This window comes from Trachurus trachurus, assembly GCF_905171665.1.
Source record: "Trachurus trachurus genome assembly, chromosome: 10".
In the NCBI taxonomy this organism is placed as follows: Eukaryota; Metazoa; Chordata; class Actinopteri; order Carangiformes; family Carangidae; genus Trachurus; species Trachurus trachurus.
Window position 1 is genome coordinate 24502587 of NC_139894.1, and position 26070 is coordinate 24528656.

Consider the following 26070-nt stretch of genomic DNA (forward strand, 5'->3'; position numbering starts at 1 on the left):
CAGCAGTTAGCAGCAGCAATGAGTCAGAAAGTAATAAGAGAAAAACATTGTTCATCTTGGTTTTTGAATCAGTTGCTGGTAAGATTGTAACTGGTGCACCTGTGTTTCCTCTTGAAACCTCTTCTGTTTTTCCTCTATTGTTTTTTGTGTCTGATTCAGTGTGTGGGCTGATTTACTCATGTGTTTTGTCAAGACCACCATATGTATATCTTTCGTATTTCAACTGGACAAAAGCACAACGTGATCCCTCGAGAAACAAAAGAACAGTCTTTATGTTTGAGTCGTATCTCCCAGAGATACAAAACATTTTAGAAAACATATATTACAAGCACAGTGCACTGTAATCATAGTATATTCTATACAAAAGGCACATGCTATGATTTACTAAATCTCTGACGATTTTACAGTATTGACATCATCAAGGCGCCATGTGGCTGGAACGTTTGGTCGTGGGACATGTAACCAGACAAGAGAAAATTTCAGTGAAAAAAAGAAAGTGCCTCTTCATGCATAAGTCATCTAAGATGTATCTGTCTGCCAGCCTCATCTGGCTCTATACAGTACTAAGAGCCCTCTGTGTGGTCAGTATCAGGGTGACTGCCCTCCACACTGCTGTCTTTATTAAGTGGATCAGCATCAGCATCTGTTGCTTTAGTGTGGGTATTTTGTTCATCCTGAACATCAGAATCAGTGTCTCTGGTGTCCATATGTTCTGTAAAGTCACTTGTGTGATTAACAGGTATTTGGCTGGGCGTGCTGGGGTCAGTATCCAAGCCTGGGTCTTTCCCATCTGTTGGATTGTGGTACGTTTGTAAGGTTTCAGTGGAGCTGCTGGAGTCTGAGATCTGCTCCTTTGCTGTATCGAAGGACTCGTAAATACTGTCACTGTACGAATGACTTGTGATTGTGTCGGTCTCAGACCCGTTCACACACGGGCTGTCTGTATCTGGAAGGTGGTGATGGAGATCTTCTTTTCTTTGTGCATCATCGTAAATACTGTTTGTATATTTTTGCTCTGTGTCTTCATGGCTCACACAATTTTGTGGAGCTAAGGCATCTTCATACTTTTCATCCTCAGGTAAAGAATCGAAGGTGCTGTTCCGCCTAAACAAACTTCCTGCGTGTGCCATATGACCATCTGAGTCCTTTTCGTCCTTTTGCTCAGGCTCTGTGTGTGTGCAGTCCATGCTGTCCTCTGCAACAGCAGTGCCTTCCTCTCCTGCCAGAACTCTCTTCAGACCGCGGGCTCTGTCTCTGTAAAGTTGGCACAGCTGAGCGTCGGGCATGTGGTTGCCATGGATCTCTGCCAACTTCATGTACACCACATACAGAGCCTCAGTGTTAGCTTGGTCCTCCAGGGCTGCTGCCAGAGCCAACTGGAAGTAGCCCACGGCATCAAAAGCATCCTGGACAGAGTGTACAGTGCAGAGGTCAGAACAGGTCTCATTAAATTAAACACTAATGCTAGACATTTGAAGCTAGCATTCTGATCATCAGCCTTTATTGTTGTAAAGATACCAGATACAGTGAAGACAAGGTCACTGTTGCTCTGCCAAGATTTACAGCCTGTAATCATGACAAGTGCTTTGTTTGGCATTTCATATTTGCCAAACATAGGCTCCTCTTATAATAACTCACAGTGTCATTGAAATGTTTGACAACTATGTTGAAAAACCATGTTTTAAAGGGTTTTTTTTTCTAGAGGAAACATGATTAAATTTAGTTGATCCATTTAAGACATTTGTTCCCTATGTGTTACAAATTGTGTCTTTAAGATGAAGAAAGTAAATTTGAGAAACACAGATGCTGTAGATCCAGAGCACGGTTTGCACGCAACACAGAAATATACTTATCCCCTGTACCTTCAGCTTGTGCAGGGTGAGATTTCCCAGCCTGCAGTAGACTTTGGTGTAGTAGCGAGCCTCTGCAGGGTCCTGCAGGACCAGGGGGCAGAAGGACAGGGACTTGAGGTAGTAGTTTTCTGCCAGCTCATACTGCTGCAGGCTGTAGTGAACTGTCGCCAGTCGGTGGAAGGCTGACCTCTCATTCACATGTACACCTGAAAAAAAATAACAATGATCGAATGATGTTTGCTCAACTTTGTAGGTATACGTTGTGGGTGGCAAGGACAGATGTGTGGAGGACTTGGTGACATCTAGTGGTGAAGTCGCAAATTGCAACCCCCTCCGTAACGCCTTTCTTTTGAGGCAGGTAGGAGAACCAATGGTGGCCCTCGGTTAACATAAAAACTCAAACGGCTCTCTGTAGACCCAGTGTTTGGTTTGTCCATTTTAGGCTACTATAGAAACATAGTTCAACATGCAATGAGATTAATTCATTCTAAGCTCTCAGTTTCAGGTGATTATACACCAATGAAAACACAGTTATGTAAAATTTCTGCCAATACACAACCTACTTCAAATCCTACACACTGGTCCTTCAACTGGCAATAAGGTGCCGATTTTCACTTAGATCATGCTGCTACATCTGTACCTGTTTTGCCTGCGATGTCAACAGCCAGTTTTGCATACTGCAGAGCCTCCTCTTGCTCTTCATGGTTCATCAACAGTTCTGTCAGTTTACTCAACAAACGAAACTCCGAATGGATGTCGTTGATGCTGCGTGCAAAGGGCAAACTCCCGTCCTGAATAATATATGAATATTTTGTTTAAGTAGATCAGTGATTTGGAGGTATGTAAAATTTTTGTATGAGATTCACATAAAACTTGTAGCTTTCAGATACATCGGAGGTATTTAATGTTGCATCCTCTTACTCTGAAGAAAGGCAGTGAAGCCATCTGGTTTCTGTGGCCTTTGAAGTAGACATCTCCTGCTTCCTCATAGATGCACATGGCAAAGTGAGGGTCATTCATCCTCAGAGCTGTTTTCACTGCTGCCTGTCAATCAATATGGATCCAGCGTTATAGTTATTTTTGTCTATAGTCCTTAGGCAGTGAAAAAATGCTCCCATCCCTCATGTAACCAATTTTCCCTATTTACAGTATATTGATCCACCCTGTGCACTTATAAATTCCCTCCTCCTCACCTGCAGATACATGTCGGCCAACTCGTCCTCTTGGATGAGGTAATATATGCGTCCCACCTGCAGCCAGGTCTCTGACTCTTCCTCCCTCTTGCCCAAATCAATGGAAATCCTCAGGCTCTGCTTGGTGTAGTCCAGAGACTTGCGTGATGATCTGGACCACACAGTACAACATGTAAAAATGAAATTCAAAAACAGTGTGAGAGAGTTTGGGAGGAGAGGCAAAAACTCACCTCTCAGTGTTGAGTGACAGGTAGAGGCTGCTGAGGATTTCCAGATATTCTCCTTCTAGTCGCTTGTCCTTCAGCTCTCTGGATACTGACACACAGTGCTCATAGTAGACGATACTCTGACCATACAGCAGCATGTCAGCGTACAGCCGACTCAGAACCTTGGCCACCACCATTTGACCTATGAGAAATACAGCAAAAATGTTACCACCTGCTTCGAAGGTAAAATATATTGTCATAAGTTTCAGGTTCTTAATTAGAAGCTTTTTTGTATAAAGTTTAATCCATGGTTATGGGTTATGTAATCTTCTGACAAATAGTTTCAGCATTGTGTCGGTGAATAATAAGGAAGTTTGTGCCCTCTTCTCTTAACTAGGGCATTTGGAATCAGTGTCACAAACTTTGCACTGTGACAATGTAATACAATACAATATACAGAGAAAAGAAGACATTTTCTTACTTTAAACGGACCCCGAGGAGTTTTTTGGGGTTATAATTGAGTCTCATATTAATGTGGATGAATCTACGTTACCCACACTTGTTAATGGGTACATTTTCAATAAATATATTGTTTGGTCTTTATAGTTATTTTGATATTATTATTTAGTGGTCGGCTTGCCCAGCATTTCCTACTTTCATGTCATGGGAATAACGCCACCGAATCGACGTTTATGGTCGGAACTATGACGGTATCTGATCGTCTTCGGACCTCCGACTTTCATTCTTGATTTGAAAAGATTCTTGTCAAATGTTTTCGCTTTCGTCCGTCCAAGAATTTCAAAGTGTGCGCGGAGGCTCATGGGAAATGTAGTGTGAAAACACTTTGCTTTCCAAAACTCCCCGTAGTCCCTTTAAGTTTTCACCTTTTACAGTACTTACTGTGCAAATTTCTGGCATTTAGTGCAATTAGTAGCCCCATTTCATAGCACGCCCTGATGTCCTGATTCCTCCCCCTGTCTTTGTAGCTCCGCCCCAGCCAAAGGTAGGTCTGAACATGCTCCTCGTCTGTTGGACTTTCGCAAAGCTCCAGAAATAGGTGCAGTGATCTGGTAATATAATTACCATAGTAAATACATATTTTCAACCTCTATTTCCATTGAGCTTCTCAGTCTACAACTTGATGAAGATAGAAGACAGACATCTACCTGACTAGGAAGCGTTCGGCTAAACAAGAAGCCCCCACATCTAGTGCTAGGCACCCAAAGTTGGCCAGTGCCAGGGCCTGGTTCCTCTGATTACCACTCTCCCTGGAGATTACCAGGGCTGAGTGGAGATGGCGGCCTGCCTCTGGAATGCGATCCTGTCGCCTCAGACACAAAGCCAAGAGGTTGTGGATCACTCCTCGCTGTGTGGGACTGTCTGTACCCTAAGGAGCCACGTGCACACAGATTACACATAACATCTTTATGAAGGAATGGCTAAAGCAAGTGCTTCAACAAATGTCTGTGATGAATAGGATTGATTGGTGTACCTGAAGAGATGTGAGCAGTGGCTGCAGGACACTCTGGGCTCTCTCAGCCTGGCCTGTCAACACCAGCAGCCACCCGAGCAGCACCGAAGCCTCAAAGCCCTCCTCCTCATTGATGTGGTCTCCCGTTTCCACAGCTTGTTGAGCACAGCAAACCGCTTTGTCTAGAGCATCATACTGCTGGTAGACTGAGGCCAAGCCTAAACACAAGTCCCTTTGGGTCTTCATGTCCTCCCCCTGCTCAGCTATGACCAGGGCTTGCTGTAAGTAAACCACAATCTGGGCAGGGAGCAAGGAGGTTCCTTCCTTCCAGCACGGGTTTAGGCGAACAGAGTTCCTGATAAACAACTCAATCCTCTGGAAGGCATCGCAGAGGGAGTGGTCTTGTCTTGTGTCCAGGCTCAGAGAGGCCAGTGCTAAGTAAGGCATGTACTTCCGGTGATAGAGCCAGCTCAAGAGCCAATTGAGGTCTAAAGGAGCTATGGGTCGACCCTCAGCAGCTGAGAGAGACACTGAGAGGAACTGGAGTCTCTCAACAAAGGGAAGGGCATCATCAGTCTTTTTGAGAAGCAAGAAGAGGCTGGAGATGAGGTAGCAGACACGAGCTTCAAGGCTTTTGTCCCCCATCACCACTGATCTCCGTAGAATCAACTGGAGCAGTTCAACCTCATCCACAGAGGTGAAAGCGTGGCTTGGGAGACAGAGGAGCAGAGCACTGGCCTTCTCCAGAGTCTGGGGCAGTTTGTCTGTCATACGCTGCTTCAGGTAGACGGCGGTGAGGTTTGTGAAGAGAGCGATAAGGAGCTGCATGTCAGAGAAACTGCTGACACAAACACTCAGAGCCTCCTCATAGTACACCCGAGCCTGAAGAGAAAAAGAAACACGATACAGTTTTCAGGAGCTGACTTCAATGAGATGTAGACTGATGAAAATTCAAAGACTTCAGATTTTCATTTCACTTTAATGTCCCTTGAGGGGATTGCCACCCTGCAGTAGTCATTAAAAACACAGCAGGCATCCATTTTATTTCTATTCCCGCATTGTGATATGAATGGCAATGTACTTTATGTCTTTGCTTGTTAGAGAAGAATAAAGCATCTAAATAAACACCCCACACACATTTTAATCCTACAAATGAAGTCCAAACCTGGGAGAGTTTTAGCTTCCTGGCACAGAGTCTTCCCAGAAGAAAGCATGCCCGTCGATGTGCCCAGTGCATGCCCATCCTCTTGGCACACTCCCTGACGCTCTCGAGGTGCCCTGAGAGCTCTTCCTCAGTCTTACCACTGAAGGTCACCCAGAGGAAGGAATACTGCAGGTCGTACAGGGGCAGGAAGTCCTCCTGGGGGAAAAAAACAAAAACAACAAATTTTAGACAAAAGTTTGATGAGAATAAAATTCAGTGTGAAAAGATGAAAATGTTAGCTGTTTAAATTAATATACTGGATAAAAGCCTCAATCATGATTTGATGGTGTTGCTAGAGATTTTGATCATGACTGGTCAAGACTATGCAGAGCAATGACCTCCTATATGCCATTCCACCTTATAATTAAATCACATACTGTACAGTTGGTGCCAATTTGTGCTTTGATGACATGCTATATTCAGCAGTTACAGGCCAAGAAGATAATGAAGGTGGTACACATTGGTTCATGATGTGCACACCTGATACATAAACTGTTCACTTCCAGATTTGCCATTAAATCTAGAGTACAAGACATGGGAAAGTAACAGAAGAAAAAAATCCCTCTGAGTAGTCTGTTGACTAGCTTTGGGCCACATCCATAACTGAATTGTTGAACTGAGAATTGACTGACCTGGAAGTGTTCCTGGTTGAGCAGGGTCAGTGTGGGGTCACTGAGCTCAGACTCGTCCCCCTCCCAGCTGTTCTCCTCCAAGAAGAGAGGTGGATCTTCCTGGAACTCGTCCAGTTCCCTGAACGTGTCGTCCAGAGTGAAGGACAGGCGCTCTCCCTCGCGTGGCAGAGGATTGTGGGAGTGATAGTAGGACAGACGGGGAGAGGAGTGCGAGAGAGAGGCCCGTGGGGAGGACTGGTATGGGGGCGTTCCTCCACTTTTCTCTGACAAGACGCTCAGGCGTGCACTTGAAGAAACCTTGTGATCTGTGGGAAGAAAACAGAACCAGTTAAATATATCAGCGCAGAGCAAAGACGCAGACTAAGGGTAAAATTTTAAAGCTATCAGAATACATTAAGCTGACAAACAGCTGATTTCAGCAATAAACTGCAAAGTGCTACCATGTTTTGGCCGATTCTTGATGTACATGAAGTCAGTCTCATCCAGTCTGTCTGGAAACACACAAGGTTAATCCATTAAAGCTCAGTTTTCCAGTTGGGAGAAGAGATGGAAACCCTTTTCCCAAAATGAATGAAACAGTACCACTATTTGGGAAACAAACATGAGCTGCACATCAAATCAGACTTGACCTATATTTCAGTTATTGCTCTGCCACAACCTCTTCCTTTTCCCTACTCAACAAAAAAGTATAATTGGCCTATCTCTTGATCGGCCCAGTTGTTCATTTACCTAGCCTGTACACAGAGCTGATGTCAGATGAGAAGAGTCTTTCCAGCAGGCTGCTATCGCTTGGCTCAGAGCTACACGGGTGAACCTGAGCCAGACTGGCCCTCTCCTCCTCAGTCAGAAAGACCAATTGTTTGTCTCTGTGCAGGAGAAACAAAGGCAGCATTATCATCTTAGCTGTCTCCCCGGCCTCCTCACCGGATCCACCGTGCCCAGACTGCAGCTACACTAAATAGGATTTCATTAAAGATTAGTGGAAAAATCATAAACATGAAGTAGCTAATGTGGATTTAATCAAGATAAAGTACTTTAAAGTTGAAATGACGCACAACATCATCAGACCAATAAGTTCAGGCCATGGCATGTAAAAAAAAAAAAAAAAAAAAAACTTACAGAGGCATGGTGTTGAGAGGTTTGACATGGGCTTTGTGCACAAAACCAGTGTGTCCTGTGGACGTGTGTGTTCCTATGAAGATGCCCAGGCCTCGGATTAGCAGACCCTGAATCTCCACAATGTCACCTTGGCTCAGCTGGAGCTCATCTGGCCCTACTGGACTATAGTCAACCACTGCTACACAGGAACCTGTGACTGAGATATTTGGTGAGGAAAACATGATTAAGAATCAGCAGCCTATAAAAAATATAAAAGATTAAGGCTGTCGGTAGTGGCAGGAAGCAGCCTTGAGAAAAGCAGTAAAAATGACCCGCCACATTAAAGTTGTGGGCCATAAAACCTATACAACCTGTACATTTTTGGAACTAGCCTCAAAGTGACCATTCCAGGAACTACAGTGTTTGGCATGTAGCTGTAGGCTTAATTTTTCAGCCATGGAGGTTGCTGCTTAGTTTGTCACAATTAGAAAAACCTTCTCTGTTACTTACTTTAAAGCAAGAATTTGAATTTGTTCATTAAAGCATTTAAAAACCCAGAAAAATACAAATGACTAATGGAGTCTATGCAGATGGGATGGGGGTAAAGTGGCTTACATTGCTGTCCACTGCACTTTCATTCATGATATTTGCACAAGAAGGCCCCAAAGCAAGACATTTTCAATTACCACACAGCAACTGTGAAGATAACAGTGCATGGGTTCAAAACATGGTGTGTTATACTATATACAGTAGTAAGACTTGTATGTAGACATGTGGAAATGTGTGTCAGGCTTTACCAATTGGATGTTCAAATGGTTCCTTTTCTATTGGTGAGCATCCCGCTTGGCCTTGGTACTTCCTCAGGAACCACCTGACCAAACAGGAAGTACAGTTTAACAAGATTATGGCCATAAATGTGCACACATGTCCATTTGTACTGCTCTGTTAATTCAACTAAATGTTTTCACAAGAACGCGTTTCAACGTCTAAATCAAGGCATTTGTAACTGACACAAAAACACAAAGTGACTCACTGATAGAAGGGGTAGGGCAGTGGCTGCATTGCATTGAGTGGCACTAGGCCGTGGCTTCCTGTGGAGAGCATGGTACCCTCCCACATGTTGTCTTGCCCTGTGTCCCTCACCATCAGCAAGTCATTCTTTTTGAATGACAGCTGTTCGTCCTCCTCCGCGTCCTGGTCACCTTTTGTATATAGTGCCTTCGCAAAGAAGGACCCTGCAAAGAGATTTGTGTGAGCGAGAGATTTGTGTCAGCATGCATAAGTGTACTGTAGAGATCCAGCCCCAACTTCTCATACACACACATTGCAAGCATATAAAACCAGACACTTTGAGTGTTTTCAGAAAGTGGTTTTGTGTTGATAAAATCCCCCATACTTAAGTTTAAGATCAGCAGAGCTGCTACAGCTACAGCTACTGCGCCCTCATTCAGTCAATGGTAAATGATGGATGTTTTATAACCCCACTAATGTAATTCCCATCATTATTTGCCAGCACTGCAGTCCTATTGCACATGTCTGTGAGGCTTTCTGTCTCGCAGAAATACTCAGGAGAAAAAAAGAACTAGTGTCTTTGTAGACCAGGCAGAGGGAAATCCATATAAATTATAGGAGGTTATAGTTTTCCAGAATACTGAATACTGTTTCACGGTATAGAACTGTGATAACTGATCACAAATCAGTTTTATATTTTAAAGAGCAGGTTCTGTCATACAAATAAAATTCCAATCATATTGCTTACATGTAAATAAAATTAATATTGAGGCACAAGGAGCTCCCTCAACTGACTATAAGGAGTGCTTTATGCTCAAAGTCACGTGCAGCAGTCTATTCAGAGGGGCTTCCAGTGTTAATTGGGGTTAGTGAAAAATGTGTGATTAGTAATGGGATCAAATGTCAGCAGCAGTAAGTTTCTCTCTAATTAAAGTGACCAGTTTTAGGATGTGTCCGACAATTACTATTTCTTATTTTTCTGGAGAAAAAGAAAATGCTTTAACTTAAACAAAATAAGTATATGCTACAGACTATCACTGTCTTTAATGGTCACATCAAAACAAAGGCAGAAGAAGTTCATTCTTGACTGTAGATTCGATGAATGGTTTTCAACTGCTCCTTAGAGGCGGTCGGTCATTTTACAGATCACCCTTTTCACTGTCTCCCTGTGTTAATTAAAAAATGCTGACAAAGCCATTCTTTGATTGATCTTACAACCCAGAGCTACTGACCTTCCTGAAGTAAAAGTCCCAGGTAGAGGGTGGCCAGATGTTCTTCATCCACACTGACATTAATCTCCAGGTCATTGAGCAGCTCTGGGTCCAGCCAGAAGGACTGATCACACAGAAAGTTCTCCAAGCAGCGAGCCACATAGCCTGAGACAGAGCATGTGCAATTGAAATAACAATAATACCGATACCAAGATGTTTAATATGTTACAATTGAGTTCAGTTTGCTTTGCAGCTCTTAAAGTCCCTGAACATCTGCCTTCAAATCTCTCTTCTTTTATTTACAACATTAAATTGAATAATGAACAAACAAGTAACAGTCAAAGTGTTTTGAGTATAAAACCTCAACTGATTTCAGATTCTGATTCAAATATTGCTAAATCCTGATTGGCCAAAAGGGTCGTCACCATGCTCCAACCCACTTCAAATCTTCGGGAGCACAGGCAGAGAGCAAACACAAAAACTCCCTTGTGAAATACCCAAGACTGTGGATGGCATACGTCATTTAATGACGTATGCCATCAGGACTCAGCTGAGGCACTGGTCGACAAAATGTGTTTTTAGAAAAATATTATGACTGTGCTTTCCTACCCAGTGCTAAATAAGTAGAAAACTTCCAGATTTCCTCCACAGTCTTGAATGTGAGCACAAAGCTGTCCTTCTCAGCGTGGACAGACACCAGACGTGCAGACAAGTCCTGCAGAAACAAAATCTCATGTTTCACTGCCAGAACATAATACAATATACACAATATATCATAATATAGCGTATGGAGGCATTATATAAACTGTTATCAAATCACAGTGGACCTTATTCTTCATTCTATCAGAGTGTTTGAGTATTACAGTTAAATCTGTGTAATGTTTGCATTGTCAGGTGTGACTCACTCACTTTAAAGAGCTGAATGACATCTTGGCTGTTGCTTTCCACCACTCGTAGTCGTGTGCGCAGCGCCTCCTGCAGGGTTTGGTCAGGATCCTCGGTGGAGCGCCTCCGCCCAGTGAACAACAGCACAATTTCTGGGTTAAAGACGGCAAGAATTCTGTGATTAATCAGAGTAAGATTAGTTTCTTCTGGTGGATCAGTGTGCAGTATAACCAAATCCAATGCAAATTAGCTAGGACGAAAGATTGTTAGAGAATGAGAGAGGGGCCTACATCTGTTCTGTATCCAGTAAGAGAATAAACAAAAGAAAAAGGATTTGTAATCCTTATAATTATTCTGTTAGTTAAATTAATTCATAACACTTGTACAAATAGATCAATGTGTAATCACTGAGAATAGGCTGGGAAAAAATTACTCAGGCTAAATTTGAATATTGTATCCTTTCCAAACAAGAGAGACAAAACTTTTAGGGGTTCATTAAAGATTTTTTTCATGAGCACTCATGTTTCTATGTAATGCCCTGTGAGCCAGCCCCCGGAGGAATATCATAGCTATTAGGCTCCTGACTGGACTCTAAGTGTGGCCATTTAAATCCATTTTAGAGGAAGAACCTGGGGGAATGTGATGGATGGGGCTGGACTGCTGAGTGAGTAAAACATTAGTGGACGGGGAAATATGCTTCATCATTATGCATAAATATAATATGCATGGGGAATACTTCTGTGTATGAAATCTAACTAGTTTGGACTGGCTGATGTACACGCTGCAGGCCAGGCAATGGACTATAGCAAAAAAGCATCATTAATACCTGAGGAGAATTTGTCTCCCAGTGACACAGTACTTTCTCTAAAGAAGGCCTCTTTCCTTTTCCAGTAACTGTCAGGCTCCGCCCCTCCTTCACCTGACTCCACCACTGGGCCATCCTCTTCCTCTCCTGCACCTGAAGAAGGAAACAAAATCAGTGAAAAAACCAACGATAATCTAAACTTGATCCAGCAGAGGACAAAGGACATGAACCTTTCTTTAACCACGCTGAGGTGGAAACTCAATCCAGCACTGGTTAAGCCAGTGTTTCCTAAACAGCATGTTGTATTTAGGGTTTTTGTTTGATAAAGACAGGTGTGTAGTGTGTGGAAACAATTTTATCAAAATCTTCATTGCAGTTGCTGTTTAAATTAGTGAGTGCATTCACAATGCAAGTCCTAGACTGGTGTGGAGATTTAACTGGAAATGTTTCCAGATGACACAAGATGCCAATCTCTGTGTTGCCATTTTGGCATCTCATGTCTGTGCTTAGTATTTAAACATTGGGTACAGGTTGGCCATATTAGAGCAGTGGCTTCTAACCTGGATAAACGGATGAAAGGTTTAGTCATCTAACCTTTGTCTGATGCAGCTTCAAAAATTCTGTCCCTGGCACCTTCCTTTCTTCCATATATTCCTGATATTTTCATTTAATTCAATTTAATTGTTTAACTGTTTTTTAACAGTATTAATTGTACAAAGGGGCTTATCTGTCACTTGTGTTGGTTTGGTCAAATATGTATCCATGCTATCACTAAACCTTTCATCCGTTAATCCATTTGCAAAGTCTGAACCATTAATGTTAAGCTTTACTTTGGCACATAAACAGGATCTTAATAATTCTGAAACCTAAAAATATCAGCCAGATGCGTAATTGTTGGCTATAGCAGTAAAGCAGCGACTTGCTTCCCCTGGTTTGTTCCATTGTGCAGGGAGGATGTCCCAAACACTTCCTCAGTTTGTGACCCGCCGCTCCTTCCTAAATGAGCCTCACCATGTTGTTTGTGCTCCAAACTAATAGAGGACTTGTCAGTTGTAATATGATTTCAATACTGAAGGACAACTTCTAAAATATTGCTGCTTTGCAGCGCTCTCTACCTTGAGTCATGCTGTCATTTCCTGAAAAATGTTCATTTGTTCCCCCAAGAGTGTATGGTGGTTCCCTCCAAAGAGCATCCAGCTCAGCAGGAGAGATGTCTGTAAGGAGGGAAGCAAATCAGTGTTGGACCTCAGCATGAGGAACATACGTATTTAGTCCTTTTCAACTGATGGATCAACAAATACCTGGAAGGTTTTTACATAGTTCATAAATCACATTAATGTATCTTAAAGGCACAGTTCAATATTTTGAGTAATATGCACATTTATTTCTTGATGAGAATTAGACAGGGAAACTGTAAGATACTGTATCACAGAGCTGCTGTACTTAATGGTAACAGCACCTCCAAAGCTCACTAATGCATTACAGCATATTAAACTGCAGTGTAAAATGTCAAAACTATTTTGGCATGACGGAACATTTCCAGGCAAACAGCAGAGATTCACAGCTAAACAGTCCTCCAGCACATCAGCCCCCATAAAACTACAAACTAGCTGTTTCCAGCTAAACCACCCAACTGATCCAAAGTAAAGCTCCTTTGTGTAGCTTGGGTGGCACTGATCTACTCATCTGAAAAAGAAAATGTTTGTTTCCCAAAACATTGAACTGCTCTTTAAAGAAAATGTGCTTCTATGTAGGAAAGAGAGTTAATGTCACTGGGGGAGAAGGGAGCAGCAGTTTACATTGAAAACGGCAAGTCTGAGCCATCGGTTAGTGTGAGGAGTTATTTGGGTGTGTGGGGAGGTTGGGGATGGGGGGTCAGGGAGAGTAACGATGACGTTAAACACGCGCGCACACACACACACAGACACACAGACCTGGCACAGACACACTGACATCAGAAAAACCTCCAGGCTCAAACAGCTGCCCAGCCCCTAACTTATGAGAACACTCTTTATGTCAGCACAGTCACATGTTTTCAGACGTAGAGTTGGACACCAGTTAAAAAAAAATGAAAAGGAAAAACACTGTCAACATAGCGACAATAATAATAATAGTACAAATGATGTGTCTAATGCCACTTTTCTTGATTTCCAACATGCTTTGTCAGTGCGAAAACACAACAGAACAGTATTATCTTGATGCAGAGCATTCACAACAAGACAATGGGGCGCACAACACAATGCAACATGACATTAGGCTGAAGGGGACAACAGCCTATTCTTTATCATCCTACTACACAGAGCGCAGTTAGCACCAACAGGACTGCTTGAGTCATCACAAGCACAGTCATGCTGCTAGAGTACAGAAACACACCATGCCCTCTTTACCTTCGTGGCTAAACGTGTTACCCATGTTGTGTCTATAGACCTATGCTCCTGTCTATCTGAATGCAGCAGCCCGTCTCATGGCAGTACAGTAGTAGCACAGAGAGCAGGCTGGGACCGACCTGTGAAGGAGGAGAGGCAGACTTTGATGAGCGGTCCACAGCAGAAGGAGTTTAGCAGCGGTCTGCAGCAACAAGACGCCATCTGGCCCAAGAGCCGGCAGCTCCCAGAGATCAATGCCATCCCATCACTCCCCCCACAGCCTCTTTTACAACAACTCACTCTCTTCCTCTCTGTTGGACAAGCCCCTGCTTCCCTTCCTATTTCTGTATTCCCTTTCCTGCCCTGTTCACTCTGTCTTTCCACCAGTTACAGTAGTTACAGTAGTAGATGTGGATGTGTCTCTCCTGTCCCTCTGGAAGCTTTACAGTATCTCTTCTTCTCTTCCTTTATCTGACTGGGTCTGCTTCTCTTTGTAATCTCTCTCTCTCTCTCTCTCTCTCTCTCTCTCTCTCTCTCTCTCTCTCTCTCTCTCTCTCTCTCCCTCTCTCACTCTCTGTCTGCATCTCCCTCCTCCCACCAGTATCTCTCTCTTCAGTAGCTGCCCAGTTGGTAAGTGAATGCACAAAGCACTCCCTGCGATTGGTATGAGTGTGTGGGGGGCAGGCCCTCATTGAGAGTTTCCCTGTGTGTTGTGTATGTGCCCGGGTCAGTGAAAATATGCACAGAATGTGTGTCACAAAGACAATGTGTGAGTCTCTTTCTGGGAGAATGTATTGCTGACCTGCTGTAAGGCAATGCCACTCAGGGACAGGCTGCAAGGTCACAGGGAGGTGGGGGTGAGAGTTGCCTGGTAGCATAGATCAAGGATCAGTTTATCCACATCAGACAGATCAACACAACTCTGCACTGTGCCATCAGATGGGCAAGAGACAGAGAGATAGATAGAGATAGACAGATCCTGCTGTGAAGAAAAGTATAGAGGTCCAGTATGGACTCATGAGACTGCATGGCAGGGTAGTCCATAATGGTGTCACCTATTCAAGTATCTATACTGTTGATGACATTAAAGAGGGGTATGTATACAACAAAACATGCTGTCATAGTAACATCAGGACCACAGCCCTTATGTGACTCTAATTGGTGAGTAGAGCTCCAGCACAGTGCATTCACTCAGGCAGTTACACTGTCTATTTAATGCAGGGCGTTAATGCAACATTAGGAGTGGTGTGGGTGTGTCATCAAGATACGCTGTTACTCAGTGTTCATGCTTAACTCATGTTTACGACCTGTAGCTGTCAACAGGGAAAATACATGAATCCCTGGTCTTTTTTTTAAACTGCTGATAAGTATAGTGGTCCTGACAGGTCAGTGCACTGCAACTTAAGAAAATACATGTACTGTAAGTACATAAATGTGCTACAAGTGTGGAAGGGGATGTGGAGTCAGGGGTTATCATGAAGGCTTCATCCTGACAACAGTGGCCCATTGCGCCATATCCTCCTCCCTCTCTCTCTCCTTTCTCTCTCTCTCTTGCTGTCTCTCTCAAAATTAAGGCAAAACAACAATACACATCATGTATTAAACACCAATCCCAGCCACTTTTTTAAATCACTTTTTAGTATCCCCTGAGGAAATACCTCTCTTGTATTGAAGGATTGAATTTAAAACATGCAGTTTTTCCAAACTGATGAAGATGGTCTCTTAATTTGCAGTGTGCTGAGCTCCCAGGCCTAATAGGTAACTGATTTCTTTGAACACAACATGGACAGTTGCTTATTTACACAGAACAATATTGCCTGTCATGTTCAGTTGTGTAGACTGTTTTACTTTTTGGTCCCCAACTCTTGAACAAAATATCTGTCTCTTTTTAGTGCACCAACATGTTCACCAGCAAATTTGTCAGTCTGCTGTTCGATGCTTAACCAAGTGTTTATGTTGCATTTATTTTGTACCTGTAGGTACGTGTTGCAGTGAAACCAAAACTGTGAGAGCGGAGGTAATGAACCCAAACAGTAACTCAGTAAAGCGTCATTAAACCTGCAGGGGAGCTGCAGAATTAGGTCATAATTTATCTGTAGGTTTATCACTATGTGGGATCGTGAGTTTCACATTGTTATCTTTTATTACAACAGCCACTTTTAATGGACTTCTGATTGGATCCACAGAAGCTGACAGTGATCAGATTAAAGTTCATAACATGATAACAAAAACTAAAACAGGTGGATACAATTCTGAGGTTTAAATTTAATACTGTGTCTACAGGACTGTATAATGGCTTTAATATGTGATTACAGTTTCAAATGACCTACTTTTTGTGGTAAAGTTGTTTCCTTCAACCATAATGTTTGCATTGAAGACTAAACAATTTGACTATCAGGCCAGGTACCTATCCTGTGTGTAAAGCATTATAAAGCAACCCATAAGCGGGTCTCTAAATCTTGATATTGAGTGACTTTGCAGCTGTTTTAGAGAAAACATCTCTGAATTCTTGCACACAATGATCTATATTGAATTTCAAGCTTCATTATTTCAGACATTCGGAAAACGTTGACATTGCATTGCATCAGCTGCTTCAGATGCTTTTAAAAAAAACTATTTATGTGCCAGTACTAAAGTACAGGAGACTTTATATCTTTGATTTTGGTACCGTGTCAGTCAGTTCAGTGTTTCCCATAGATTTCTGCTCAGGAAATGTATTTTCAGCTAAATTTGAACTTGACGTGGTTCAGATCTAACTGTTTCTTGGCGGAAGCAGTGATTCTCACAGCAATAAACTTGTACTTTTCTGATCTAAAAACCTTTCAAGTGGTTTGTGAAAAACATTTTTAAAAGTTTATTGAATGAGCAGAGGCTGAGAGATTCTGACCTCCAAAGAAATTGGATCAGTTCCTGTAGTGCACCTTTATAGCATCTTTCATCAGACCCTTCCTGCCAAAAGACTTTTTCAAAAGGCACCACACTTTTGCACTTTTTTACAATTTTGCAGGTCATTCAAACCCATGAATGCATACTTGTCTGTGCACATTCTAGAGCTAGATGGCCTTTGCAAAGATAAAACACACCACGAATAAAAAGAGACACATCACTGATCTGATATGGTGACAGAAACAATGTAGTTCAAGATAGAGACAGCTGCTCTATGCCTGATACATTACAGTATGTGACTTCTGTCAGCTGCCACTGCATGTAATCACTGATCATGGAAAACAAATCCAAAAAGTGTCTCTCTCCTTTGTACGACAGAGTATTTTTCACAGACTTCGAGAATAAATCATTTTACGAGAATAAAGTCGTAAATTTACAAGAATTAAGTGGACATTTTATGAGAAAAAGCAGCGACTTCCTCCATTCCTTCTGCGGGAACGATGCATTTTCTTGCATATTTTTTGTCAAAGTCCTGATACTTATGACAAAGTGGGGCTGATGTGCCAAGCCCCAGTATGGAGGATTCGTGTTGGTGGTAGTAGCCTACGTACTATGGTTGAGAAGAGCAACTGTCTGCTACCTCGTTCCCAGAGAAGCACAGCATGTGAATTTGTTGCCGTTGCCAGTACCGTGCCTATACCGGTACCGTCGCCGTTGCCGGTACCGGTGCCAAGCTAAGATCCAGAGCTCGAGCTCAGGAGGGGATCTGGTCGGCCATGCGGCCCAACACAGGGTGCTTGAGCTCTGGGCTGTGGAGCTTAGCGGAGCTATGATGTAGGCTACCACTTCAATGAGTTTAGAAAGATTATTTTACGTCGAAAAACGACATAGTGGGGCTGTCCTTGTTTGTGAAACCTATATTTAAGTACAACTTAACGAAATCCTAGGCCCTTAGTTTAACAACTTTCCTCCTCTAAAACAACAGGTTAAAATATTATAACTTTATTCTTGTAAAATTATGACTTTATTCTCGTAAATTTACGACTTTATTCTTGAAGTCTGTGAAATGTTTTTTTCTCAACGCTAATACTCGGTCATATTTTTTGCCTGGCCCTAATACTCTTCGTAGTAGACTGACGACAAATAGGCTGATATCCCTGTCCTACACACCAGTATCTTTGTGTTGTTTATGTGGCGGCTGAATGGTCATTGCTGAATGTGTGTTTGTGTGTGTGCATGCATGCATTGTGTGAGCCAGAAAGTGGTAAACAGCCTGGAGGCGTGTTGTGGCATATCCTGATCCTCTTCTGGACTCCCCTGCTAGTTTCTCATAGTGCAACAGATTCTGTCTAATCTAATAAACACAGACTGCTCAAGGCTGATAGCTGTGGTCACATGCTAGGCCTTTGTTAACACCAAAAGCCAGGCAAGGGGCGGCAGTTGTCTCCAGTGGAAACCACTTTAAAACATACAGAGACTGTGATGTGATTTCTAGTGATGCTGTAAAGGACTAAATGCTCTCTTTTCTGAACACCTGTGGCTCTCGCTATTGTTCTCTTTCAGCTGGAGCATAAAACCCTTCCTCCCCAGCACCGCTGCTTTCTTAAGTCTCATATAAACAATCCATATGATTACAGGCATGTTGATCCACAAACATGGGACGATAGGAGTTTTGCGAGCCCCAGCGACCACATGCCATAAACGACCCTCTAGTCTTCACACAGTCTGAACCACAGCAAAAAAGCCTGTGCTGGAATTGTGACACTCGGCAGTCCATGACAATAACATTTTAACCCTAATAAGAAACATGTGGTGTCAGCAGTGTCTGGCTGTGTTCAAACACATGCAAAGCTGGGGTGATTTGAAGTGTTTGCCACTTTGTATGCATGTGTGTGTGTGTGTGTACTGTATACTGTCTGCGTCTGTAGATTTGGAATATGTGGTGGAGGAGTCAGTTGAGAGTAATATGAGCTGGGGGTAAGGGGCTCTAAGTTTAGACTAACCCCCTGTTAGCTCACTCACATGCCTGTGTGTCTCAGGCAGAACTCCCTGCAGGGAGATTCCCACACTGTTACATTGTGGCATTTCTACAATGCTGAAACAAACATCGTGGCACTATAATTACAAATTCATCAGGGTCTGGGGATGGATCGGTTTTATTTCCACACTGTAAATTCTTTCATTCATTAGGCTCAGTATATTGGTCTGTTTTCCTTCTCCTCAGACTTTGGAAACATCATTATTGTTCCAGTAATAACATTAATCAAGGAAGTACCATAACTACATGAACGTTACTTTCTGCTCATTTAAAGATTTACATTCCATCCCATAACCTGCCGACTGACTTCAACTTTATGGTTATGTGGCTAAGTACAAAGTACAGATGTGGTAAACAGAAGAAAGATCATGTCTCAGTCAAAATCACGTATTAAAAGCAAAAAAAAAGAAGAAGAAAACAACAGCTCTTACCTCTGTGTTGCCGCCAGCTCTCTCTTCTCTATTCTCTCCTCACATGTGTGGCCAGCTGTAGGAGTGTATCTACGGTGTGTGCATGTGTGTGTGTGTGCTGTCACCATTGAACTGGTGAAACGCATCTCATGACAGCTGCTGAAACTGCCGCCATTCTCTGCTGTCAGCCCCAGAAAGCACAAGAGAGGAAAAAGGAAAAAAAAAAAACCAAGCCTTTCAAGTCCGTGTGTGAGTGGATGAGTTATACATGTGTGTGTGTGAGAAAGTGTTTGAGCGCAAGGCTATCCCAAGCTGTATGTCACTGACTGAGGAAGTTTTCTCTGCTGTTAACTCCTCCCATCTTTGGGACGAGGGTACAGCCTCCCCCTCCTCTCCCTCTCTCTCTTCTCACTTACCCTATCCACACACGCACGCGCACACACACACACTCACAAATTACTCCTCCTCTGTTAAGATTCAGAAAGGTGAGTCTACAACGGAAGTGACAGTGAAAAGTGGTCAGGTTGTAATTATGTTTTTAATATGTCTCTGGCTTTTAAAACCAAGACACTTCTCCCATCAGAGTAGTAAAACCACAACAAGAATGTAGTTCCTCATTCCACGACAGCAGTCACACCAGTTTGGCCTGACACACCCACTATCAGAGGACGACGGATACATTAAATTAAAGCCGCACACAATCAACTTGTTTATACAATTGTTCAGTCCATACCTGAGAAATCACTCGCCTTCATTCCACAGGTGTAGAGTCCTGCGTGTCGGGTTGCACGCGGAACCAGCATTCCACTGAGTGAACAACAGTACATTCAGTACCTGGAAAAAAGCAAAGTATTTACCCCGATGTGCTAAAAGAGAGCAAAACAAAGGGATACAGCAGTGACCTCTTTTCATCTTTGACACTCACTTTCTGGGTCATGTCCATCCCTATCTGTGTGAGGGGAGATAATAATCCCTGGGCCAGCACCAGCAGTGGTTTCTTGTGTGTGTGTGTTTTTTTTTTGTTTTTTTTTGACTGCTTAGTTAAATATAAACTCTGGAACTGATTGTGTATCCCCAGCCCCCAGTGCACCATGACAAAGTCACCCTGAACACAGAATATCAGCCCTGCGCTGCACATGTGATCGTGCAATTGGCTATGCAAGGCTGGAGGACACGGACCATTTATTCTGCTCTGTTTGCAAAAGTGTTTGTGTGCAGCGTGTATGTGCGTGTATATTTGTGTAAAGAGGCACGAGGCAATGTGGGTGCATGAGACGGCAACAAATTACAAATAGACAGGGATAGGTGGAGACAGCAGCATATCATTGCAGGCGGGATGGTGTGAGTCAGAGTGTGTGTGTGTGTGTGTGTGTGTGTGTGTGTGTGTGTGTGTGTGTGTGTGTGTGTGTGTGTGTGTGTGTACTTTCCCCAGGCCATGTGGTTGGACAAAGGGCAAGGATTGAGAGGGTTAGTGAAGAATGCAGTATATTGCTGATCATTGCGACTGATAGTGAACACATGGCCCGAGTGTGATTGACAAACAAAAGACACATTACCTCCAATTGAAAAACACCAAGAGGATGATCGGTCACGCAATGCAACAACACAACACACAACACAGAGCACGGCTGTGTCATGAGTTCAGCTGTTCCAAGAAGAAGAAGAGTGTTGCTGAGGTGTGTGTGCTGAATAAAACAGTTTCCCTTAGAGGGGGAAAAAATGATGTCAAGAGTGTGTGAGTTTGTTCCAGTAATAACACGTATCAGGGGATGTTTGCCTTCTTGTCGATTAAGGGGGCACTGGTGCCTTCGCCCGACAGTGACAGCAGTGACGGCCTCTTGCCCCCACTGGCTTCGGTGCACAGGAAGGCCGGCTTCCTGTTTTTCTGCCCCATCAGTTTGGAGGACAAAAGCATGACACAGGATTGACACAGGAGCACAATCAGCACCCGGTGCACGTGGGGCCCACAGGGCACCCATCTACATACCGTCACACCCACATAAACACACATAAACATGACACCGATGACAACATTTTTTTCTGTCAATCATTATCCGTACTGATTATAATCAGCATTGACCAGGGCACAGTGATTAAGCACCTTGACAAACACTCTGGAGGAATTTTTCCATTTAGGTGACAGGTTATCTTGTTGTTTATAGAGAAATAGCTTTTATATAGTACAGTCTTACGTTTGAAGATGTTTCTTCCACACTTTATGTTTACTGACTAGAGAATAGATGAGACAATGATGACTCGATGTTTCTGGGCTGATAAGGTATATCCATGTCGGTAAACACTTATCTTGTCTCACGCCCTCACGATGAATAAACTTATAAATCAGCTTTTATCAAATGCAATCAATTTCTATTTCAATGTTAAATCCAAATCACAGTTTAATAAAGTGCCCTGTTGAAACTGGACACAAAACAATGTGAGGGAGTAAAGCAGATTATAGAACACAGAGAGAACGTCTTGTACAAACTCTGAGCTCCAGAATGGAGGAGGTGAGACTGTGAATGGCTGCACAGAGAGAGAGAGAGAGAGAGAGAGAGAGAGAGAGAGAGAGAGAGAGAGAGAGAGAGAGAGAGAGAGAGAGAGAGAGAGAGAGAGAGAGAGAGAAGGAGCAAGTGTGGCGCCTCTTACATCCCGCCATTGTCCAGCTTCCTCCAAGCCTCAGAACCAGGGCTTCCTCAGGACATGGACATTAGTTTAATAAAAACAATACAGACACATGGCTTAATATAACAGTGCGCACAAGCGCGTGTACACAGACATAAAGTGAAAAGTCTTTTGAGATTGAATTTGCAATTTACAGTAAAGTTATGGCAGGTATTGGCCACTAAAATGCATGTCATTGTCTTTATCATAATCATAATATACATTGTATATAAAGGGCCTATTTATATGTATGCAGGGCTTACCTTTTTTTTTAATTGTAGGCTATATTTATATATTTATTTTCTTTTTCCAAGTCCCCACTTATTTTCCCTTTAGTCTTGATGTCCTCTTGCTCATCAGTCATTGACCTTTAGTTGCATTTGAAAAGCTTCAGTGGTTTTGAAAGGTGATTTGAATGGACCGCTGACTGGGAAACGGTTGTTTGGCCATTAGATGGAGATCTTTCCACACTGAGCCGATTCAATGCAAACGGCCGTCAACAGTGTGTCACACTTCACCTCCTCGCAAGCAGCCCCACCGGAAATAATCCAATTAACTAATTTGCTTACGCCGATTTTCCAGAAGAGGGCGGTGTCATAACAGTTTTAGCAACAGGCCCAGCCCAGCCCTGCGAAAACACCAACAAGTCGCATGCGAGGGCTCCTCCACATGCAGTCACCCTGTCAATTTATGGTGAATAAATCTCTTATTTGTGAGAGGTCACTCGTGATCCGTGTTGTTCTGTTCAGCAGCAAATAACGCTGTTCAGACTAATTGTTAAATTAATTAAATTATTTAAAATCGCAACCAGGTGAGTCTCTATTTCAGGCCGCACCTCGTGTGAGAAGTGAATTAAAGGCTGAGACTAATGACTTCTGAACATTTCACACTTTTTGCAGTGTGATGTAGGCCACAGTGTCCCCAAAGCCTTCACAGCAGCCCAGAGTGACGTCGTTAACCCAGGATAAAAGCGGGGAGCAGTCAATTCACCCACAGGCAGTCACGGTAGAACAGGAAATCAGTTTCCCTTTCATAATAAATTCATATATTTTGAAATTGGTAATTTGGCTTCTTGATTTTACTGGCATCAAATGGGCTGCTTGTTTTCACTTTTACGTGACGACATATTTTTGATATGTTTTTTGTTTCTTGTACAATCTATTTTTACAGGGTTGTGTGCTGATGTGATGTAGAGACATTGCTGGGAGATAAAAATATGACTGAAGTGCATTATATTTCATGTCATGTCACTGATTGCATGTGATTTAAGAGATTTTGTAATTTACGTATGTTCAAGCGGTCTAGGTCTGTTTAGGGCCATATCCCATATTATACTGAGCATAACATGCAGCTAGTGACTTACTGCATGATTATTATTTTTAAATAAATATATAAATTAAGTCAACATTATTGTCCTCTTTAATTTTTATCTATTTTTTTTTAGCTGTGGGTCACTGGGATACAATTTTCATCTTTCTTGGCCTCCCATAATAATGTAAAACTAAATATTTCTGAAAAGTAGGCTACCTTTTAGATCAAAGTGTTAGATATTTTTAGGAGAAATTGCTTGATTTAAACAATTTACATGTAGGCCTACAAAAAGAGAAAAGTCAACTTTTTCTCGTTTTATTTTGAAATGGGCCAGCCCCTGTTTCCTGTCAGTGTGTGGACAGTGTGCGGGGCGCGCGGTGACAGCAGCGGCAGCAGCAGCGGCAGCACACCGCCAGGGAGAGCGCGGCGGAGCTGCAATGAGCCGGGAGCGAAAATGTGAAGGTGGAATCGGACTGAGCAGCAGCATTGTGTTGTAACTGGCGTCTGTTCCTCTGAAGCAAACAGAGGCGACACTCCCACACAGCAACAACAGCAGCTTTATTTTGGATTTTACCATCAGTGGAAATACCCGCGCTCATCTTTCTTTTATTGTAGATTTTTTCTTTCTTACCAGTGTGCACCTTCTCACAAATTGGCTGGAAGCTGTGTTACGGAGAGTGAGGGGCATTTTTTTTTTGATTTAGTGGATAATTCTTTGTAATTATACAATCTGCTGGGAGCAAAGTGCTCCGTGAAGATCTCCTCTTGCTTTATGGGATTATTGTCGACGGAGGCGCGTTGTTTCACATAAGGACACATTGGGCATCATGAGTTCCAGTGGTAAGTCCATTCTTGCGCGCTTTATCTCTCCACTTGAAGCGCAAGGACAATACGTATAGGTGAGAGCAGAGAGAAGTACTATAGAACAATAGAAGCCTTTATGGTCTTTGCTAAAAGAGATGACAGGTAATAAATATATTCTCAAACAAAGATGAATTCAACATTATTCCCTCACCTCTAAGGGAATATTTCATTTCACAGTCTAAAAAAAAATATATATATATATATATATATATATATTTTCCCTGGTTATCCAAAGTCATATATTAATGTCTGATGTACATATGTGCTAATGTGTGCCAAGCTCTTATAAAAGACTTGGGACAGGTTTAGAGAGGAAAGGAGAGCTAAGTATATCTGGAGGTCAAAGTAGCATTTGCCCTGAGTTCAGATAGGAGAAGCATTTTTGGGATTCTTCATCTACATAGCAAATGTTGCTCAGGCCCTTCCCATGTCTGCTTCTTCCTCCTCCATCACCTCTCTTTCATCCTCCTCTCTCCTTCCTTTCCCCCTTCAAGGAAAGTAGTACAGTGCGTTTGACCTCTCTTGGGGAGACCACCCAGGCTCTCAGCTGTTGCCTCTTCATAAAAAAGTCCACCTGTCCTCCAGCACATTCGCTGCATGAGGCCAGGAGGAGCCTCAACCTCCTCAGCTGGAGGTTCCTGACCTGACAAGCAGTTGGTCTCATGGAGTTGTTTCGTCATGTGGGATCCAGCACATGACGAATAAGTCTGACAGCTTCAGGGCTCCTGTCATACTTATCCTAAACTGTCCCTGGGGGGGTGGGGGCAGGGGTAGGGGTGGCAGGCTGCAGTGATGCTAAGCTGACCTTGTATCAGCTGACTGTGATCCTGATCCTCTGTCAGCTGAATCAGGACTTTCCCCTGTAGGGCTGGCTGGGTCAGCTGTGTGTGTGTGTGTGTGTGTGTGTGCGCGCTCATATGCTTGCCTACACTTTGTTGTGTTTACAAGTTATCACCGGTTGATGAGGCAGACTGCTTAGATTTTGCAAGTCTACCTTGCAAGATCTAAGTAGTAACTATTCTTAGATCTTACACCCCACCTCCCCCACCATCCCTTAGCTGTCAGTAGGTGCCCCATGTAGTTGGTGTATGCCAGGTGCTGACGGTGTCGGGCACTTCCTGTTTCCCCCATCCCCTCATCCTCCGTGTCTACAGGAGTGAACCGGGTATTACTGCATCATTCATAATCCAGCCTGTCATTGTGTGGCACTACATTATTCATCCGCTGCTCTTAACCCACTGGTACCGAGCCTTGCCTTCCTGCCAGTCCTCGTGCCGTGCGTGCGTGCCTGGAGTGGCGTTGCAGCTCCTGGATTGCTGAGCAAATATGTAGAATTCTTTTGTTAAGCTTCAAACTGCTTTTCTCAGCTGACACACCGAGGGAGGGGGGGGAGCACATGCAGCCAGCGTGTGGAGAGCTGTCACAAGGCTTTTTGTGATTGAGAAGCATGTGCTCAAACAGGAATCCACGCATCAACACGTCAACCTGTTGTTTATTTGCATATGAACCTCTGTGAGAGAGAGAAAGAATGTGTGTGCGTGTGTCACAGCAGGCTGATGGTGGTGTGACATGTGTCTGTACTCTGGCTGTAGGCATTAAAACACAGCTGAGGAAAGAACATCTCTCCTCTCCTCTCCTCTCCTCTCCTCTCCTCTCCTCTCCTCTCCTCTCCTCTCCTCTCCTCTCCTCTCCTCTCCTTTCCTCTCCTCAGTCAAACATATGTTTCCCTCCGCGCTCAACACTCTTAAGGTTTGGGCACGAGTGGGCCTGTTAGGCTGTAGTGTGTGCAGTGCTTTCCGCTGCATTGGGTGTGTTAGCCCAGAGGCCATCGACACACACAGCGTAATTACACACAGCTCTGACTGTCTGTCTTCATCTTCTGGGCCTTCTATCTCCCCTGTTCACTGGGTTTTTCTATGTGTGTGTGTATGTGTGGTCAGACGCTTATTTTCTGCCTGGCTGGCA

The 26070-nt window shown here is 43.2% G+C and overlaps 2 protein-coding genes across 4 annotated transcripts in view; one reads left to right on the forward strand and one right to left on the reverse strand.

Annotated features, from left to right (window-relative positions):
* Positions 1 to 351: 351 nt before the first annotated feature.
* sh3tc2 (SH3 domain and tetratricopeptide repeats 2) lies at positions 352 to 20089 on the reverse strand. Of its 3 annotated transcripts, XM_083981449.1 has the most exons (24): positions 19291 to 19569; positions 14738 to 14917; positions 13957 to 14075; positions 12685 to 12783; positions 11591 to 11722; positions 10789 to 10916; positions 10489 to 10594; positions 9901 to 10044; positions 8691 to 8892; positions 8455 to 8528; positions 7679 to 7874; positions 7289 to 7425; positions 7000 to 7050; positions 6560 to 6864; positions 5889 to 6083; positions 4745 to 5605; positions 4419 to 4639; positions 4153 to 4319; positions 3277 to 3454; positions 3047 to 3197; positions 2775 to 2897; positions 2494 to 2644; positions 1863 to 2059; positions 352 to 1406 (listed from the first exon to the last, which is right to left on the reverse strand). In XM_083981449.1, the coding sequence occupies exons 3-24, from the start codon at positions 13979 to 13981 to the stop codon at positions 564 to 566; spliced, it is 4686 nt and encodes a 1561-aa protein (XP_083837575.1). In that variant the 5' UTR covers positions 13982 to 14075; positions 14738 to 14917; positions 19291 to 19569; the 3' UTR covers positions 352 to 563. The 3 variants fall into 3 exon arrangements, with proteins under 3 accessions (XP_083837575.1, XP_083837574.1, XP_083837576.1); XM_083981448.1 differs by lacking the exons at positions 13957 to 14075; positions 14738 to 14917; positions 19291 to 19569 and adding an exon at positions 20003 to 20089; XM_083981450.1 differs by lacking the exons at positions 13957 to 14075; positions 14738 to 14917.
* Positions 20090 to 23929: 3840 nt separating this feature from the next.
* ablim3 (actin binding LIM protein family, member 3) overlaps positions 23930 to 26070 on the forward strand; it is a 44216-nt gene continuing 42075 nt past the window's right edge. Inside the window, exon 1 of the mRNA XM_083980329.1 lies at positions 23930 to 24081. Coding sequence (XP_083836455.1) covers positions 24069 to 24081 — 13 coding nt within the window. The 5' untranslated portion in view covers positions 23930 to 24068. The remainder of the gene's footprint in view (positions 24082 to 26070) is intronic.

Excerpts from the sequence above, each read along its gene's own strand:
- sh3tc2 (XM_083981448.1), bottom strand. The coding sequence starts at position 20,072 with ATGCTGGTTCCGCGTGCAACCCGACACGCAGGACTCTACACCTGTGGA. Across the intron at positions 11,723-12,684 it reads AAATGACAGCATGACTCAAG|GTGCAGGAGAGGAAGAGGAT; the intron begins GTAGAGAGCGCT and ends TTCCTTCTTCAG. Across the intron at positions 3,455-4,152 it reads AAATGCCAGAAATTTGCACA|GTCAAATGGTGGTGGCCAAG; the intron begins GTAAGTACTGTA and ends TATTTCTCATAG.